At 42.0% G+C, this 20,250-nt stretch overlaps 1 protein-coding gene across 5 annotated transcripts in view; it reads right to left on the reverse strand.

Moving 5' to 3' along the window:
- Nucleotides 1-20,250, reverse strand: part of LOC107556605 (E3 ubiquitin-protein ligase rnf213-alpha-like) — a 64,441-nt gene that overhangs the window by 20,583 nt on the left and 23,608 nt on the right. For all 5 annotated transcript variants that reach the window (XR_001605303.1, XM_016239739.1, XM_016239737.1 and 2 more), the window contains 23 exons: nucleotides 20,020-20,195; nucleotides 19,767-19,916; nucleotides 14,900-18,505; nucleotides 13,691-13,815; nucleotides 13,486-13,581; nucleotides 13,281-13,402; nucleotides 13,079-13,201; nucleotides 12,930-12,988; nucleotides 12,657-12,810; nucleotides 12,430-12,565; nucleotides 12,026-12,217; nucleotides 11,467-11,597; nucleotides 11,114-11,271; nucleotides 10,811-11,020; nucleotides 10,517-10,704; nucleotides 9,282-9,402; nucleotides 9,097-9,197; nucleotides 8,822-9,004; nucleotides 8,547-8,713; nucleotides 8,357-8,462; nucleotides 8,160-8,274; nucleotides 7,650-7,857; nucleotides 6,638-6,834 (listed from right to left, as the gene is read on the reverse strand). Coding sequence is in view for 4 of the 5 variants with exons in the window: in XM_016239739.1 (XP_016095225.1) it covers nucleotides 6,638-6,834; nucleotides 7,650-7,857; nucleotides 8,160-8,274; nucleotides 8,357-8,462; nucleotides 8,547-8,713; nucleotides 8,822-9,004; nucleotides 9,097-9,197; nucleotides 9,282-9,402; nucleotides 10,517-10,704; nucleotides 10,811-11,020; nucleotides 11,114-11,271; nucleotides 11,467-11,597; nucleotides 12,026-12,217; nucleotides 12,430-12,565; nucleotides 12,657-12,810; nucleotides 12,930-12,988; nucleotides 13,079-13,201; nucleotides 13,281-13,402; nucleotides 13,486-13,581; nucleotides 13,691-13,815; nucleotides 14,900-18,505; nucleotides 19,767-19,916; nucleotides 20,020-20,195 (6,824 nt within the window). In the remaining variant the exon portion in view is untranslated. The remainder of the gene's footprint in view (nucleotides 1-6,637; nucleotides 6,835-7,649; nucleotides 7,858-8,159; nucleotides 8,275-8,356; nucleotides 8,463-8,546; nucleotides 8,714-8,821; nucleotides 9,005-9,096; nucleotides 9,198-9,281; nucleotides 9,403-10,516; nucleotides 10,705-10,810; nucleotides 11,021-11,113; nucleotides 11,272-11,466; nucleotides 11,598-12,025; nucleotides 12,218-12,429; nucleotides 12,566-12,656; nucleotides 12,811-12,929; nucleotides 12,989-13,078; nucleotides 13,202-13,280; nucleotides 13,403-13,485; nucleotides 13,582-13,690; nucleotides 13,816-14,899; nucleotides 18,506-19,766; nucleotides 19,917-20,019; nucleotides 20,196-20,250) is intronic.

A 20,250-nucleotide genomic window follows, 5' to 3' on the forward strand; every position in this document is an offset into this window, starting at 1 on the left:
AATTGATGTTGATGGTGTTGAAATTATGCAGCCAAGCGATGATATCTCAGATCATTATTTAGTCTTGTGCAAACTTCATATAGCTAAAACTGTAAATTCTACTCCTTGTTACAAGTATGGTAGGAACCATCACTTCTACCACAAAAGACTGCTTTGTAAGTAATCTTCCTGATTTATCCCAATTCCTTAGCGTATCCAAAACCTCAGAACAACTTGATGATGTAACAGAAACGATGGACATTTTAAATACAGTTGCTCCTTTACGCTTAAGGAAGATTAAGGAAAACAGTCTGACACCGTGGTATAATGAGCACGCTCGCACGAGCAGCCCAGCAGCCCGGAAAATGGAACTCAGCTGGAGGAAAACAAAACTAGAGGTATTTTGTATTGCTTGGCGGGAAATCCTACAGACCTACAGAAAAGCATTAAAAACTGCAAGATCTGATTACTTTTCTTCTCTTTTAGAAGAAAACAAACATAATTCCAGGTATTTATTCAATACAGTGGCTAAATTTACGAAAAATAAAGCATCAACAAGTGATGACATTCCCCATCAGCACAGCAGTAATGACTTTATGAATTACTTTACTTCTAAGATCGATACTATTAGAGATAAAATTGTAACCATGCAGTCGTCAGCTATAGTATCGCATCAGATAGCTTGCTATAGGAACAATTCCACTCATTCTCTACTATAGGAGAGGAAGAATTGTATAAACTTGTTAAATCATCTAAACCAACAACATGTATGTTAGACCCTATTCCATCTAAGCTCCCAAAAGAGGTGCTTCCAGAAGTCATAGATCCTCTTCTGACAATTATTAATTCATAATTGTCATTAGGATATGTCCCCAAAACCTTCAAACTGGCGGTTATTAAGCCTCTCATCAAAAAAACACAACTTGACCCCAAATAACTAGTTAATTACAGACTGATCTCGAATCTCCCTTTTCTGTCCAAGATACTAGAAAAGGTAGTATCCTCACAATTATATCCCTTCTTAAAGAAAAATGGTATCTGTGAGGATTTCCACTCAAGATTTAGACCGTATCATAGTACTGAGACTGCTCTCATTAGAGTTACAAATGAACTGCTCTTATCATCTGATTTTCAGTTGCTTTGACACAATCTGTATTGTTAAAAGTGCTATATAAATAAAGGTGACTTGACTTGAAGCATACATTGAAAAAACACCAACAACACGTTGGCCAGCGACAGCCATGACGTCACTACCGGTGCGATTATAGTATAAATAGGCGCCAGGAGAACACATCATCCACTTTTTCGTCTGAAGCTTGCGTCTGAAGCATGGCAGAAAACCTAGACTATAAACACAGTGTCCCTAGTAACCTATAACCTAACGTCTCGTTCCCTACTCAGGGAACCATGGTTACATACGTAACCTGAGACGTTCCCTTTCAAGGGACCTTCGAACTGCGTCCTCTAGGGGTCGCTATGGGGAATGGTATACCCACGCCACCATGCTGAGGGGAGTGCATGCCAGAAAACCATGGCGAGCACCAAGTACCAACTCTACCGTAGCCATGGGAGTTGCCCCTGGGACGTTAAGATGGCTGTCAGTGACATTATTCCCTACGGCCAAAGGCCTAGGCTACATACCCCAAAAACTTACCTGTTAGGGCCAGAACTCCTGGGCCCGGGGTAGAGCTCAAGGCTTGGAATCAGGAATAGACTCCTTTAAGGGAATACGACCAAGAGCCTAGAATCATACTAAGTCTTGGCCTGTCAGAAAGGGGCTACCGCATGCTCTGCATATGCTGAAGGAACTGTCTCAACAGACCCCTAGTAACAACACCCTGTTAAAGGTGGGTATCCGGAAGATACAAGGTGGAGTGGTGCCCAAGGTGGAACTGGGGATTAACCAGCTCAAGAAAGGGCGAAGCCCTCACCATACAGGATTTTAGAAAGAACGCAAAGTACTAGCGTGCGAACTTACCACAGTGTGGATTTTAGAAAGTGTACAAAGACTTCACTTGCACACTTACCATGACATGGATTTTAAAATACCGTTCTAAGGGGCCCTCGTGGCACTCTGAAAGAGCAGCCCATAGCTGGAAATGGTGCATCCCAAAAACAATATGTATGAGAAGTCATCAACTCGATCTAAGGTATAATGCTGGAGTGGCTAGCAGTAAATCTCTAGCTGAGGGAGCAAACACCCAGCTCTCAATCGAGAGGGGGCTCGACCTACAGCACGATCGTTAGAAATCAGAAGGGTAAGAGTACTGCAAGCTAGCCAAAAAACTCAGCGCATCAGAGAGGTGGAGGAAGGGCCTAGTTCACCTGATTCTGCTGGTTCCAGGTGCTCTGGGAAAACGGAGAACTCAACTCTCACGTGAGAGGAGAACTCCGAATTCAGAAAGGAGTAGTGTGCTCATAGGTAACCCTTTGATAAAGGGGAGCACTGCTAAACACTACCACGAGAACAGCCCACGGAGCGAGGAATCCAACTCCTCAGAAGGGAGAGAATTCAAACGCTCGAAAGAAAGCACCATGCGCACAATAACCCTCAATGGTGAGGGGAGCGATGATTCAAAAGTGTGTCAACAGAGACACACTGGTTGAGAGGAGCCCAAGGTACCGGGGTCTAAATCAACTTGTTGTTGTTTTTTTGCACAAGACGAAATGGCGGAAGGCAGTGACAGCGCTCGGGAGATTTTTAGCCATCTAAGAGGACCAAATCGGTGGTCTGGTCGTATTTTGGCTTTACATGAGTCCTGAAGGCAATTTAATCAAGGATGGTCACCCTGTATGCCGATCTAGCAAGAAGAATGTCGCTGCAAAAGGGGGAAACGTGTCAAATTTGCTCAGTCATCTTCATGTTATATAGCGAATGCAAGGTAACTTTTACCTCAATACCAAAACTAACTGGGCAAATAATTGGACAAAAAATATTGATTACAGATTAAATATTTCGTTATCTCACTTGTAATTAACGCAAAGCTTCCGCGAAGAAAAGTTCGCAGCAAGTGGCTTTGAGCCAAGACGAACGAACGTTCAAACTATTAAGGTTGACATTTAAGGGATAATGTATTGAATATTCATAGTTAACTTATTACACAGATTTTATTTTGTTTACCTTTAATAATATATAAATACGGGGACATGAAATATTGAATTGAGATTAATGTTTTAAAATCTTACCAGTTTATAAATCCATTATGAACGGTGTACAAAACAATAGTCAGGACAATATGATCACATAGTTGAGGTATACCTATGATGAAAATTACAGGCCCCTCTCATCTTTTTAAGTGGGAGAACTTGCACAATTGGTGGCTGACTAAATACTTTTTTGCCCCACTGTATATATATATAGAGAGAAATGGATCGTACTCACCCACCATGGTTCCCACGCCAGAGCCCCGTTCAAGAAGCGACCCGAAGAAGCCTCTAGTCCGGACCATCAGTAAGGTGGTCACTATGAAGCCATAGAACCAACCAACACATCATAGGTCCAGCATAGGAGGCTGTAATGCAGGAAGTTCCCACCTAACCTCGGTCAGGTGGAGAGATGGTGGTTTACAGGGGAATTAGGAAGGGGAAGATAAGGGCAGATGTAAAACCCCCAAAGGAAATGAGTAGATACTCAAGTATCACTCTGATTCGGACGAAAGCGCTGACGCCTTGTCTGGATCATATCCCTTAGGTCTTGCCTACCTCCCTTTGATCCGCGATTCCTCCTACCCCTACTCACGAGCCACGACACTAGCCTTCAGAGCCCGTCTCTGATCCTCAAACTGAGACGGGCCAGGACCCCTGGGTTGTTTGGGCTCAGACCTGGACCTTCATGGAATGAAGGATTAGAAGGCTGCTGAGCGCGCCTTCTCCTCCCTGAACTTCTCGACCACCATCTCAGCGGAGGTACCAAAAAGTTCGGAAGGCGAAACCAGAGCAGAGAAGAAAGCCCCTCTCTTTCTTCCTGATATCTGCCAATTTCATTCACAGATGTCTCTCTGTCACTACCATAGTAGTGAGGCAGCCTGCTTAGTAGCACGGAGAGCGAGATCTGTGGTGCGGCGCAATTCAGCTACCTCATCAGGAGAAAGGCCCTTACCTTTATCCAGTTCTTTCAGCAGGTCAGCCTGATATGCCTGGAGCACCGCCATTGTGTGCAACGAAGCGACAGCCTGACCTGCTGCTGTGTATGCCCTGCCATTCAAGCGAGATGTATCCTGAAGCTTAGATGGCAAGGAGAGAGTTTTAAGAGAGGACGTCTCGCCCATAGAGATAGCTGGCCAGCGTCTCTTTTTTTTTCTGGTGTCCTTTGACAGCTCTTTGGTCTTGGCCTTGGTGGAGTTTGGAGTGTGACTGTTTGAGGTTTTGGACAGGTGTCTTTTATACTGATAATGAGTTCAAACAGATGCCATTAATACAGGTAACGAGTGGAGGACAGAGGAGCCTCTTAAAGAAGAAGTTACAGGTCTGTGAGAGCCAGAAATCTTGCTTGTTTGTAGGTGACCAAATACTTATTTTACCGAGGAATTTACCAATTAATTCTTTAAAAATCCTACAATGTGATTTTCTGGATTTTCTTTTCTCATTTTGTCTCTCATAGTTGAGGTATACCTATGATGAAAATTACAGGCCTCTCTCATCTTTTTAAGTGGGAGAACTTGCACAATTGGTGGCTGACTAAATACTTTTTTGCCCCACTGTATATATATATAGAGAGAAATGGATCGTACTCACCCACCATGGTTCCCACGCCAGAGCCCCGTTCAAGAAGCGACCCGAAGAAGCCTCTAGTCCGGACCATCAGTAAGGTGGTCACTATGAAGCCATAGAACCAACAAACACATCATAGGTCCAGCATAGGAGGCTGTAATGCAGGAAGTTCCCACCTAACCTCGGTCAGGTGGAGAGATGGTGGTTTACAGGGGAATTAGGAAGGGGAAGATAAGGGCAGATGTAAAACCCCCAAAGGAAATGAGTAGATACTCAAGTATCACTCTGATTCGGACGAAAGCGCTGACGCCTTGTCTGGATCATATCCCTTAGGTCTTGCCTACCTCCCTTTGATCCGCGATTCCTCCTACCCCTACTCACGAGCCACGACACTAGCCTTCAGAGCCCGTCTCTGATCCTCAAACTGAGACGGGCCAGGACCCCTGGGTTGTTTGGGCTCAGACCTGGACCTTCATGGAATGAAGGATTAGAAGGCTGCTGAGCGCGCCTTCTCCTCCCTGAACTTCTCGACCACCATCTCAGCGGAGGTACCAAAAAGTTCGGAAGGCGAAACCAGAGCAGAGAAGAAAGCCCCTCTCTTTCTTCCTGATATCTGCCAATTTCATTCACAGATGTCTCTCTGTCACTACCATAGTAGTGAGGCAGCCTGCTTAGTAGCACGGAGAGCGAGATCTGTGGTGCGGCGCAATTCAGCTACCTCATCAGGAGAAAGGCCCTTACCTTTATCCAGTTCTTTCAGCAGGTCAGCCTGATATGCCTGGAGCACCGCCATTGTGTGCAACGAAGCGACAGCCTGACCTGCTGCTGTGTATGCCCTGCCATTCAAGCGAGATGTATCCTGAAGCTTAGATGGCAAGGAGAGAGTTTTAAGAGAGGACGTCTCGCCCATAGAGATAGCTGGCCAGCGTCTCTTCTACAGGGGGCATCTTCTCATAGCCGTTTTCACGCACCGCCTCGATGTTGGCATAACTCGTATGCTGGAATCGATGGATGCGTGAGGTAAACGGCTTCTTCCATTCCTTCTCGATCTCTGTATGGAGATCAGGAAGAAAAGGAAGGCTCACCTGAGCTGGAGGGTTATGTCCAGAAAGATAACGCTTATGGAGATGACCTCGCGATGTCACTTTCTTTGCCCGCTTCCACGGCAAGTCAAGCCTCGCCGTGGCGCGATCCATAACTTCCAAAAGCTCATCATACGCAGGGCAGGAGGATTGGGAAGGCTCAGCCTAAGCTTCTTCACTCTCCTCAGACATTTCCTGCTCTTCCTGGGCTAAACCGAGCAGAGCACTGGCCCCTGGATCAGACAGGGAAATAACATCATCCTCCAGCCGCTCACTCTCGTCCACAGCCGACGATCGCGAGAGGGAAAGCCCCTTTTTAAACTCATCAGCCAGATCCACCTGCGATCCCCACGAGCTCATTCTCCTCCGTGCCTCAGCAGTGGCGGGTCCTGAACCGCGGGAAGCAGATGGCTGCCCCTCTTTCCTTGAAAAGAGAGACAAACGAGAGCGGAGCTTTTTCATTGTAAAACGCTCGCAGTGCACGCAGATTTCCCCCTCGAGGACATTGCATGCGTGCGTGCGCATCGCCCAAACAAAGTCATCGTGCGTGTCATCAGATGTCAAATAACGACGACACGGATGCACACATCCTCTAAACGCTTTGCTAGTGCTCACCATAATGATATGAATAGAGATCACTCTTACACGCTTCAAACAAAACAGTCAGTGAAGACGAAGAAGAGGATGATGTGTTCTCCCGGCGTCTATTTATACTATTGCGAACCAGTAGTGACGTCATGGCTGTCACCGGCCAACGTGTTGTTGGTGTTTTTTCAATGTATGCTTCAGACACGGGTCACGACGAGGCATTCCCCATAGCGACCCCTAGAGGACGCAGTTCAAAGTTCCCTTGAAATGGAACCCACCGACTCAAGAATCTCCTGAGGAAACAGCCACTTGAACCCTTCCTGTGTCAGAAGTTTCTGGACATATTCAACCCCATGAAGACTGCAGATCTTTCTGATGAGGTAAACCCTGTACCAGTCATTCCTGATTTGGCAGCACAGACTAACCACGCTGTCCAAAAACGATGGGATAAAAGCTGAAGGATCATCGTGTGCACCTAAAATCAGGAAAACAATATCAATAGAAAAATTATTTAAACTTCAAATACAGAATTTTTTCTCAACTTTAGTTTCTAGCCTTTGACAATCATGACAACTTTTTTTGTTGTTTTTGGGTGAATCTCATGAAAACATTCTAGGGTCATAGTGTAGGGTGACCATACGTGCCATTTTCCCAGGACGCGTCCTGGCCAGGATTTCTATATTGCCTAAAATATCTAGGTTTTGGCTTTGTTTGCGTGTGCAGACCGATGTATGACATCAAAGTACCATACAGACGGTTATGATTTCGAAACGCTCTCGAGGTACTTTGATGTCAAACACTGATCGGTCTGAGCCGCACTGCTTTTAAGTCGAACACACCTATATGTATGTGTAATTGCATCGCTTTGACAGTAGATCCCACCTTCTCACACGCCATGATTGGTCCATTATGTACAATGCTTGCATGTTATTGGTCAAAATACTTTTCGATCATTACCTTCAGCAAGCATGAAAACAGGAAAACAAAGCCAAAACAAATCCTGGCCAGGGAAAATGGCACATATGGTCACCCTATCATAGTGCATATTTCATGAACTGTTGCAATAATGTTTCAAAACTGGGGAGAAATAACAGAAAACAACCGCAAAAAAAAAATAATAATTTTGCAATGCAAAAAAAATAAATAAAGTAAGTTCCTAAAATAAGTTATTTATGCCTTTGTGCACAATACAATTTTTTTTCATGTAATTTTGAAATGTAACTTGGACATGTTCTGTCACGTTTCATGTCACACACTAAAACACAAGCACTACAGGCTTTTTCAAATTACCAGCACTTGTCACTCTATTCACTAGCAGGTCAGCCGCCATATCCAGGCACAATCGAACTCTGGCCACCCGCTGCAGATGCTCTATAGATGCAGTGTGTGCAGACACAGCATCAGAGTGAAGGAACTCCAGCAGAAAACGAGTTTCCTCCTGTAAACAGGCCTGCTGCTCCGCCACAGAATGCCACTGTGTCCGATCATACATTGAGTCCTGCAAACATAGGAGAAACATACTGTACTTTAAACCACATTTTAAACATATTGCACATGAGGGTATTTTGACACTAATTCTTGAGAAAGTAATAAAAAATATATTTTAAAGTAAGAGTAAGATAAGATGTATAGAAAAGAATAAAAGCAGAAAAGTATAATCCTTAATCAGCATGCCATTTTTCCACAGTTGATATGCAGTTATTCATATCACCAAAAATATGCCATTAACATAAACTACTAAAGCTAAGCTGTAAAACATGGCAGGTGAACGCGAGTTGGTCAGGGCAGTGATATACACACCTCCAAACAGTTTATGTACAAAGAATAAAGCTCGGTTTTATCAGTCTCCTCAATGATGTTGCTTTGCTCAACTTCTGTCAGATGCTGCTGAAGATAGTGCTTCACATCATCAAAGCTGAAAAAGGGAAAAGACAAAAAATATTATCTCGATAAATGTTTAAGAGTGTACTGTGAGCTGTTAGAAGCCCTGCGCTCACCTGTACTTGAGCAGGAGTTTCAGTACCACTGAACGCACCACTGGATTTTTATCGACAGAGTCATCAAAGGGAGAAAGAGCCTTAGTCAAGAACCTCCGGTCTCGCCCTGAGAGGATGAGGAACAATGTTCTGGTCATTTATTCATTCCGATCAAAACCTAGACCTCCACACATATATTAAACAGACATACCTTTGATCTGAGGGAGTGAGCGGGACTCCACCATCAGGAGGGACAACAGGTGTAGGATGATGTCTCTGCTGGGAGGAGTGTTGTCCTTGAAGCACACAGTAGTGACCAGATCAATGAAGAAAGCATTGCATCTCATTCTGAACAATGCGTTTTGACTGATGAGATCCCTAATGACCAAAAATAAGCACATCATCTTTTAGAACGATAGAGAGAATACAATCAGACAATCAGAGAGATAAAGAACAACTATTCATCCCAAACAATTAGCAGATTACCGTATTTCATCAGAGGCCTTGAGCACAAAGCCATCAGGCACTTCCTGTACACACAGAGGGCAGTGCATCTGGCCAGGCCCCAGCCACTGTTTGATACAGGTTAGGCAGTAGATGTGGTCACAGGGCAGACTCAAAGGGTCCTGAGGGTCTCCCATGCACACTGGACAAGGCTGAATGCCAAACCTGTGTAAACAAACAGTGACAAATCACCACACTCCTTTAGTAGCCTCTTACTAAATCTTTTGATTAAAGAAAATATTACTAATAAAAAAAACCTGAAAATGGTTTGAGATGCTCCATCTTTGCAGGCTTTGAGTATGGTGATCACTGCCTCAAACGGCTGCCTCTTTTTGAGATTTGAGTCCCGCTCTAAGACCTTTAGCAAAGAGATGAGTGCTGATAAGCAGAAATGAAATTGTCAATTTCCCTGAAAATAATTTCTTGAACAGAGTCGACTCACTTGTGCTAGGCGTCGAGTGTGTTCCAGAACTAGTGGCCTGAGTTTCAACCTCACATCTCCAACACCCAGCAGCATGTGCTCCACAAACAAGGCCAGAGAGCAAATGCGACGCCAGCCATGTCTGAAAATTAATAATTCAATGATGTAATGATAATAAATTATAATATTGATAACTACACAATACAGTAAATAGTATTATTTGCAAGCAAAACCAGCACTGGGGACAGGGTTGTGTGCCGGGGACCTTGAATATTGTTATGGACAAAGAGGTAGAGCCCCGCATTTCAGCCCGAGCACGATGGGATTTTGTTGATAATGTGAATATACACAAATGAAAATAGACCTACTACAGTTTCGAATGATGCATTACTCTAATCTGGAAGAGCAAAAATGACAGCGTATTTTAAGTTGTTTCCATTGCTATCAGAAAATAATGCATGTGATCGCAGCGGTGCCTTACATGTTAAGGTAACATAAGGTACACAAAGAAAAGTAAACCTTTTACAGATTCGAATGACACATTACTCTTATCTGGAAGAGCAAAAATTATGGTGTATTTTAAGTTAATCGGGAAAAATTGTGCCCTAAGCACGCTTTAGCTTCCATAGTCCACAGAAACACTTGGAAATGCACCTAATAGCGCACATTTAGGTTAAACGTTTAATCTAACATTGTGATATGCTTGAAGTTTTTTATTTCTATGGATTTTATTGAAGGTACCTCAAGTCAAGTCTTGATTTTAAAAGTTTAACCTGATCAAATATGAGGTCAACTCACTGTCGGCCGCTAGTTCATCACTTTAAAAAATGAAAACTTGAATTTAACAAAACATTTTTCAATATTAACTTAAAGTAACCATTTTGCAATTAAAAACAAAAGTGGACTATTTTTAATGGCTGCAGTCTGACAAATTCCGATTCTGTTGGACAAGGGCAAAGTTAGGGCCTAGATTTGAGGCCCGTGCAGGGCTTTACAATGAGGGGCCTTGTCAAAAAGGTAAAAAGGCTCTGAACCACTGATCTAAGGTATCTAAACAGATATAGGAGCAACCAAGTCCCACACTGTCAGACTGAAAAACAGCTTACTCCCCAGAGTTGTAGGTGCTATCAAGCAATAATGTAACAAAAATAGACAAATAACATGTTACTTGTACATGCTGTAACATTTCACAAGACTCATGAAGACAATAATTGTAGAGCTCATTAAAGACAAAAATTTGAGAGCTCATAACTCACTGGATGTGGGTGACCATCTGTTTGCTTTTCTCTCCATAGTGGCGTAGGCCCTCCTCACAGCAGACCAGCTCAATTGGGACCTGTAGTTTTTTTACACGTCTAAGCCAGGTCAGACTCTGAACATCTCCATCTAGAGTCTGGGGCTCCAGGTATTCAATACAGGCCACAGCAGCGTACATATCTAACACCTGAAAAACAGAAAGGTGGTCGGGGGAAGTAAACAATCACTGTAATACACTGTGACAAATATTTTCATGCAAACTTCAGCAGCAGAAGGAAGTTGAATGCAATTACCAATTCTGTGCCCTCTCTGGCACATCTGTTATCAATTAGCATGTGAGCAATCTGAGGCTCTATACTGATCATCCTGTAGAGGTTCTGTATTCGGTTCTTGAAATGATGGTAGGCAGCATGAACCCATGCCAGAGAAATGACTTCAGTCTCATGTGCTTCCTGACCGCCTCTAAGCTCATGTACACCACAAGTAAGGGTGCCACGTAAGAGCTACAGTAAAAGGTAAAAACAACACATGAACAAGTGTGCTTGGATGTGTAAATGATGGGTAGAAATCTAGCTCTGAAAGGGTTTGTTACTCACCTTGAGATCCACCTCTGATGTTACATTCATGGTCATGGAGATAAAATCCTGGAGATACCTGTGGAAAAACTCCATCTGCATCTCTTGGGTTGCTTCAGAGATGCACCTGCCCAAGGGGGTCTTCCAAAAGAACTCTTCAAATTGCTTTATAGAATGTCCTGTTGAAAGAAATGCCAAAACAGCTTTTATTGTTTTTTATTGTTTTTTTCCTGTTTAAAAAAAAAAAAAAAAAAAAAAAAAAAAAAAAAAAAAGAGTTAAAGGAAAATGAAAAAGAACTCTTCAAGAGAACATACCTCATTTAAAAATGATTGGTCATTAAAAAAAACATAGCAAGGGAAGTTGTGTAAAATACCTTCTCGCTGCAAAGCATGCACCCAGACTTCCTCTAGACAATCTTTAATCCTCCAGCTGAAAGGCAAGGTGCAACCTATGTTCCTGTCGACTGCAATGTGGTTCTGAACCAAGATTGTCTTCGTCTCAGAGCTATAAAACAGTGTTTTCAGTTACAGCAATGACTTGCTAATTGTAGACATGATTGCTTAGAAAACATTGTTAGTGTATGATTAAGATTTACACAACATGCTCTTGCTTTTCATTCGTGGGGAGAATTTGAAATACCATAATGTTCATTGCCATTAATGTTATTATTTGGGTAGCTAGCTATATACCAGTTGAGTAACTTGCTAAGACGTATTCTCTTTTTACTGTTGCTCAGAGTCAGAAATAACAGTAGTTGACCTTAAAAAAAAAAACTGACTGAGCAGCAATGCTGAGAATGCAATGCATATTTGCTTTGCGTTATGAATTCCTGTCAGACACAAAGTACAATCAAGCTTGTGAAACAGGAGCATTACCATATTTGCATATGTTTTGGCTCACAAAATGCACTTTGAAATCAAATAATTACATACTTGTTTTCCACTCTTGTGTAAGGAACATTTAGTAACTTGAAATCCCCAAAAATGTCCAACCACAGTTTCTTCAAAGATTCTTCAGAATTTCTATCCAGCAAGAGGTCTAGATTGCAGTCACGGTCAATAATTGAAACAAGTTGTGCAAGGAAGGGAGTTACTACTGCTTGAACTCGCCTCCACAGGGCATGTCTAAAAAACAAACAAATAATAATTAAAAGTAGAGTTGAAGACGGTAGGAGAAGGTAAGAGTAGAAGGTATAGGGTAAAAAACAGAATATATAGAAGGTATAGGGTTTTACAAAGAGCCTATAAGGGCTAGTCAAGCCAATGAGGTTCCATGAGAACATCTGAAAAGCTACAATCTAATATACTGTGCAAAACACTCTTTTTCTTACACTTACCTAAAAGTCCCACCTTCTTGCAATGCATCAGTATTTAGTGCTTCCTTTGAGACCCAGCTCTTGGCAGAGATTGTGTTTTCATCATGAGTCATCAATAGAAAATGAAGTCGCTTCTTTAAAGTTTTCAGAAATTCAGCTGGTAACATAAATACCTAAATATCAGTGATCCCTTATAAGACAGTTAATGAAAGCTATAAAGAATAAAAATAGAAACAGCAATCTCTCACCGTGTACAGTCTTGTTGTCAGCTAAGAGCATTAGCAGAATCTCTACTCTCTTGGTGCTACGGGTGCTTGTCTCTGTCTGATCCCTTAGCATGCCAACTGCACTCTGAACACAGCTTCGCACTAGTGCTGTGGTGTCCAGAACATTCTTCCAGCCCTGAAGAGCACAAACTTAATTTTTACTTACTGAGCCTTCCTAGAAGTGTACTGAACAAGGTGGCAATAGTATCACAAAAATACTGAAAATATAGTGCTGCTGTTGAGGATGTGACTCACAGTATTGTCTTCTAGCTCCATCTTTTCTTCTTCTGTGTACATGTCATCAACCTCCATAGCTGCAAGCAATAAAAATGATTTAAATTTTTTTGAGAATGTGAATCAACCCAAAGATAATGCTCGATATTTTAAAAATAAAATGACACCACCTTCAGGTTCATCTGCTTTCTCTTCAAACAGCTGGCTAATGGTCAGACACTGCAAGGCTTTTATATCAAAGACAAAATCTTTCGATCTTCTGAGGTCATCAATGTGGACTGACTTCCATGGCCCTTATAAAAGAAACTTTAGAGATGAGATTTTCGTTAAAACAAACAGTGTTGGTCATTGATGAACTCAAACTAGTCTTACCACCATTAAATCCAATGTAGGAAGTTCCACCATCCATTCTGGGTAGTTTAGTGATGAAGTACACAAAAACCTTTTGATTGTCCTCTTTCCTGAATTTGTTGATTTCATTGATAGAAGAATACCTGGAAATATAGTTTAAGTTCAAATTACGCTGCTTTGCATTTACTGAACTGGCAAAATATGCCACCAACCACATTTAACTCACTTTGCAGATGCAATGACATTTAACCTTGGGGAGCCTTCATCAAAATCGGATTGGATGATAAGTATCTTGTCCCCAGTGGTGTTTTCCAAATAATTCCTGAGTACAGAGAAAAGGGCTTTAATTCATTTACTTAAGAACAAAGCATTTTTACTTAAGCATTTTTGTTGTGATGTGACAAGATGTAGTGATGTTGTGAGCACAATACTTGATTTTCTTGAGGAATGAGTGTTCAGTGTCAAATTGCTGTAGTGAAAGGAGCTCTATGTTTTGAACTACGTTCTGTAGCTGTTCAGTTTCTGCAGCAGTCAGAAGCCTTGAGAATGTAGTCACCTAAGGGTTAGAAAAAAAGAATGCAGGTGCTAAGATTGAAATTTTATGAATTGCTCTAGAGCAGTGGTTCTAAAACTTTTTGTCTCCAAGGTCCCTCATTATCCATGACCGTATTTGAATTCCCCCCAAAGTAGACTAAGATATTTCTGGTGCTTCTGCTGTAATGAAAAAGCTGCTTGGCTTCAATCTCTTTATTTAAAGAAACTAGAAGTGGCAATATTTTAAAATATCCAAGTAAAATAATTATAAATAAGTAAAATGACTAATTCCACTGCCAGTTTGCATCTTGATTTTTTAGCTGTTTTACCTTATTTTAAACCTTGTTTTAAAGGTTTAGTCCACCCAAAAATGAAAATTCTGTCATTAATTACTCACCCTCATGTTGTCCCAAACCAGTAAGACCTCCGTTCATCTTCGGAACACAAATTAATATAATTTTTGATGCATTCCGTGAGCTCTCTTACCCTCCCATAGACAGTAAGGATCCTTACACAATCAAGGTCCAGAAACGTAGCAAGGACATCTGTAAAATAATCCATGTGACATCAGGTGTTCAGCCGTAATATTACAAAGCTATGAGAATACTTTTTGTTTGCTGACACAGAATAGCATACGTTGTTTATGTTCAGTGGATACTCTCCAAAATGGCGCCAGGGTGATGCGGAAGAGACAAATTGTTGAATTAATTAATTATTTTTTGTTTTCTTTTGTGCACAAAAAGTATTCTCGTAGCTTCGTAAAATTACGGTTGAACCCCTGATGCCACACAGATTATTGTACCGATGTCCTTGCTATGTTTCTGGACCTTGATCGTGTAAGGATCCTTGCTGTCTATGGGAGGGTCAGAGAGCTCTCAGATTCCATCAAAAATATCTTAATTTGTGTTCCGAAGATGAATGGAGGTCTTACTGGTTTGGGACAACATGAGGGTGAGTAATTAGTGACAGAATTCTCATTTTTGGGTGAACTAACCCTTTAAACTTATTTTTAAAGACTGCTGAGGCCCCCTAGTCAGTTCTAGCCCCTAAACAAAAAACACTCTTCTACAGTAATAATCAGAGTATTTAAAATTCAATGGATTTACCTCTGTGAAAAAGGCATGGCTAGGCCCAGCTTGCTGTAGGTGAGAAAGGATGAAGTCAGCAAGGGAACTGTGCTTCTGGTCTTCAAAGTATACCCTTGAAAAGTGGTCACTTTCTACATTGGACAGGGAAGTGCAGTCCAGCCTAACCACGGCATCTGGTGTTGCACAGTTTAAAAGGATCAATTTAGCCTCATCTAAGATCACTTTTCTAGGATCTGAGAGCTCCTGCCCTTTGATATGCTCTGTAACTTGTAGCACAACAGATGCACAAGTGTCCGAGTGGTAGCCAATGAAAGCATCAGCTGGAAAGTAACGGCGTGCTTGGGGAGCAATTGAGTGCTTGCCTCTAGCAGAAATGAAGGATTGAACCCACTGCTCAAGCTTCTCAACAAGGTCTTTTTGCTCACTCTTTAGTACAGTATTGAGGTCAAGATAATGTTTCTCCAATCTGTTGATCAATGGAATGGGAAACTGCTTGTACACAATGTCCTTCTCTTCAATGACAATGAGCCTGAAATCTTTGTGCACTCTGCATTTGACTCTGTGGGTTCCAAGCCCCAAATCCACATATTTCTGACCGCCAAGGCTAACGTAATATTGGTTGAGGGCATCATACAAGCTTTCGTACAAGTTCTGCAAGTTCAAAAGCACAACGGTTTGGCCAGTTTCCATACAGATCTTGACACGGTTAATATTGCGGCATATCTGAGTATACTCCTGGTCTTTTGGAAAGCTTGAACCAAAGATAATCTCTGGTTGGTACTGGTCTGAAAAAAATGTCTGCTGAAGAATTTGAAGGGCTGCATAGTTTTTGGTCAGAACCAGAAGGTATCTGCATTCTTCATCTTGTCCAATGGCTGCGATGTTCTCTCTTACAAGCTCAATGGCACTGATAGCCTCAAGCCTGGGTTTGATATTTAGTCTGCTGGTGAAAACTGTGACAGCATCCACATTATCCTTGCCACTGAAGTTCCTCAGCACAGCCCTCACAATCTGTTCTGCAGTAGGTTTCTGATCATTAGCTTTGGCAACAGTGAACATCATCTTTATCAAGCTGTAATAGTCTCTCAGGCCAAAAAAACCTTTTCCCTGTTTTTTACAGATGTTCAGGTAAGCACGGGCAAATGGCTGAAAGTAATCTCTCACCCTTTCAAGGATCATGGCATCCGAGGAACATATTCCTTTTGCACTCTCAATCAACTCCTTTTCATCAGGATCACCACGTGAAACAAATATCCCTCTATTCATCTTGGCTGGGTCCAATGCCCAGTTAGAGATACCGACGAATCCCACCTTCTTGTGTGGTACTGGCTGATCATCTATGCATCCCTCTTCCAGCAAAGGATGTAAAGTTTTCAGAGGCATTTTCTGGGAATCCTCAGCCAAACCTATCTCATCTAGCACTACCACTGAGACATACTCTGATAGATTCTTGCCTTCCTGAAAACGGGCACATTGCTTGAATGTATTGATAATCCCATCTGGTGTAGAATGAGGACTGCACTGGAAGGAAACTAGATGAATTTGCTTCAGTTTTCTAAACAGATCAGAATGGGCTGCTTGGCCTTGCATGCCATCTGCAACCAGAGTTTTAGACAAGGACTTGGAGCTTCCAGGTTTTCCAACCAAAAACAGAGGTATTCTTAGTTCAATGCAAATCACCATCATGAAGACATTTTCCTTCAAGGCATTGTTTCGGGCAATGGTTTCACCCAACGGAACACCACTCAAAAAAAGACCCTGAATAACGGAGATCTCTTGCATCACTTTCATTGGGCTGTAAGTCTTTGGAAGGTACCCGCAAATTTTTTTTCTGTATTTCTCTTTATCCTCCAAGCAGGCATGGTAACATACACCAACAGCCATAATTAACGACCAAAGAATTGGGTTTCTTTCATCAATATCCCTCTGATGTTGACAGTTTCTCTCTGCTCTCTGATTACTTTCAAACTGGGCAAGCTCTGAGAGTAACATTGGGAGGTTTTTGTAGAACCAGCCTAAAACTTGCATGCAGCGCTCCACATCCCTAAGGCTCACAAAACTACATTCATCCTGTCTTGTTCGCATATACTTCTGTGAGGCTGACAGAACATCTGTTATGGTTGTGACATAGTCTGAATCAATGGAATGGGTTTCAGCTACCCTTTCGACTATTTGCTTGATGTACATTTTTTCAGTATGGTCATTGAGCTGTCCAAAGTCCCAAACTAGTGGAATCATACTAGGTGGTAAGGCCTGCACTCTGTACACTAGCTGGCGAAGTGGAATGGATCCAAGTTTTTCATCTGTTTCCTCAGCACGAACTCTGTATCCCAAACCAGCCGACTCCAATCTCTTGATCATTACATCCGTGTGTTTCCTGTATGGGTTGCAAGCGGCAATGATTTGCAAGCCAGTGTCACCTGTCAAATCCTCTCCCTCAGCAGTGTTGTCGCAAAGGATTTCCTTAATGCTGCTAATGGCCTCCGTTGTGTTTGCTTCATCAAAAAACAACACAGTGCCAAACCCATAATCCAGCTTGTTTCTTAACGCCATGGCCTCTGCTTCTCTCACTTTGGTGTAAATCATGTCTGAGCTTGTCCCTCCATGAACCTTGACTAATTTCATGTTGTCGGTGGCAACTCCACTTCTGTGCATCTCACAAAGGAATTTTATTAGCCTGGTTTTCCCACATCCTGTCTCACCCATGATTATTACAGGAATCCCACAGCGTAAGCGCATGTGAATTGCTAACATTTTCAAAATGTTATCTGTGGTGAGCTCGTATGTTTCATCTGGGTCAAGCGGCCACTGTATTCCCAACACCCTGGAAAGTCTCTCAATTTTCTCCCATCTTGGGAGCTGGTCAAAATCAACATTAAAAGGAACTCTCTGTAGTTTGAGGCCCTCATAGAGCTCTCTGGTCATAATGTTCTGCTTGATCACTCTGTTTGTTGATGGATCAATTGCATCAATCCCATTCTGTGCATTTGGCTGAAGATGAAAGCCAATGAATGTCATGGACTCATGGTCATCATTGAAGAAAATATATGGATGTGGTTCCGACTCCCATCGTTTTCTTATCCTAAACGGAGCCAGATCCTCTTCATTGGTAGAAGAAAGGTCATTGTGCAGTCTCCCAGGACTCTGATCAGAGATGCTAAGTGAAGGAGTGGCGAAATCCTTTGCCATGAGAATCATAAAATTAACAACAAAATTTTTGAATCCCAAAAGAGTGTCCCCTATGAAAGAAACATCACAGAAGACCGATCTCTCACAATCCCGAAGCTGTAAGTTCAGGAACCAAGTGAAATTCCGCAACTCTGCCCAGGAGGGGTCTACAATGCCGCAATACACAAACAACATCTGCAGGCATTCAACATGAGTTCCCTCAATTCCTTGGTACATGAAAGCATCCAAATTGACACCATTGTAAAAACGGTGCAGGTACTGATAAGGCCGTTGGTAGGCCTCACTCTTGAACTCTTGGTCATCCATAAGGGGATCATCGCCCTGTTCTAATGATGGATCTTCTTGTATTCTCATTTCCAACTCAAGGACCTCTTTGGGTGGACGGCAGTAGACACTTGGAAACACATCCAAGAAGGCAGATGAAACTTTTGCACCCTAACATGAAGAGAAAAATTTATTTATAAAGCATTTGTCTAATTAATGACAACAATTCCTAAGTGTAGAGGTCGACCAATTGATCAGCCGGCCGATTTTTGGCATTTTTTAATTAATCGGCATCGGCCGATTGTGCTGCAAATTAGGCCGATTTATAGGCAGGCGCACTGGCGGGCAGCTAAGCGTTCTTGCGGAACTCCCTCTGGCTGCGTGAGACGGAGCAGCTCACGCTCTGCAGGCTGCAGCAGCTTGTTCACACACAGCCTCAGCTAATGGCAGGGCAAAACAGACCGTTTCAAAAGCGGGATTACGTTTTACCCTACTAGAATTGAGGCTGGAAATTTATGATATTCATAAGTCATTTGCATGTGAAAGTAGAAACACGTTCAATTCAGACGAAACTTCTGGGCTGATTATAACGTGCACATTAACTTTCCTCATGAAATGTGTGTGTAGGTCCGACAATAGCCTCCACAATATCATATATTCGCTCGTGGCCAGCACACTCTTAAGCGGTTATGAGCAGCAGGCAGTGCAATATGTGTGAAATCTTTTATTTTTGTTATCACTATGGCCATTTGACTTATAGCAGTGTCCAGCGTTTCCTATACATTGAGTTATTTGTGGCAGCTCATCACAATATCAAAACTGACCGCCACAAATAGATTTTTCCAAAAGGCTTATACTTCGTTGAATAAAATGAGCGCTTCAAGCTTAAATTTTTTTTAATGCAGCGTGTGTGTTTTTATATGAATGTATCTTTGAAAAGAACCGACTGTCTTCAGAAAAGCTTCGATGTCATTTTCATTTCGTCTTTCCTGTAATGCCTGATAGCGTTTGTGAGCAGCGCTTATTTGATTACAGCCGTTACTGGGGAAACCGCTATATCTCCAGCTCCCAATGCACCTCCTGCTGGCAGAGAATTAATTTGCAGTCTGTGGGAAACACTGGTGTCTGTCAGCAAACATAAACAAAAAGCATCCTTCAGAACTGTTTTTAGAAGGTGCTTAAGTTTTGAGCCATGTATTATTACTCTAAATTGGGCTAATACTACCATTACTATCTTGTACCCTGCAATAATTACTTCCTCAAACTCACTTTTATGAGATGAATGGGAAAAAAAGAGAAAATCGGCCAAAGTTATCGGGCATCATATATCGTCCATCGGCTGCCCTGAATTCTAAATATCGGCATCAGCATCGGCCAGTGAAAAACCCGTATCGGTCAACCTCTACCTAAGTGATTTAATGAGTTAACTTACAGCTCTTCGATCATTTCGGGATGTCCCAGGTCTTAGTATCTCGATGACATACAAGTGCTCATTACTGCTTTTCCACATGTTTCCTTCGGAGTCCATAAGGTATCCAAGGATCAGCAGCCTGAACAGAAATTCATGAAGTCCTTTCTTTACCTGTAAGTATATAAACAACACTGAAAACAGCATCAACATTTCTTTCTATTTCCAAATAAAATAATAAAAAAAAAAAATGAAAAAATCTAAATCAGATAGCTACCATGGTGGTGACATCAAAATGATAGACTGAAAGCTTTTTCTTGGGGCTGTTGAGCAAGGACTGAATGATGACATTTTCATCAACTCTTGGCTCAATTAACCTGATGCACTTCAGCTGTGAAGGCTTCTTGGTGATCTTCAAATTCTCATACATTCGTTTAATGTAAAGTGATTTTCCTTGAATGCATCACACAGATGTAATTTAGCATCTTACACTTTTAGCAAAAATAAT

The sequence above is a fragment of the Sinocyclocheilus grahami genome, unplaced genomic scaffold, assembly GCF_001515645.1.
Source record: "Sinocyclocheilus grahami isolate Dianchi unplaced genomic scaffold, SAMN03320097.WGS_v1.1 scaffold574.1, whole genome shotgun sequence".
Lineage (NCBI taxonomy): Eukaryota > Metazoa > Chordata > Actinopteri > Cypriniformes > Cyprinidae > Sinocyclocheilus > Sinocyclocheilus grahami.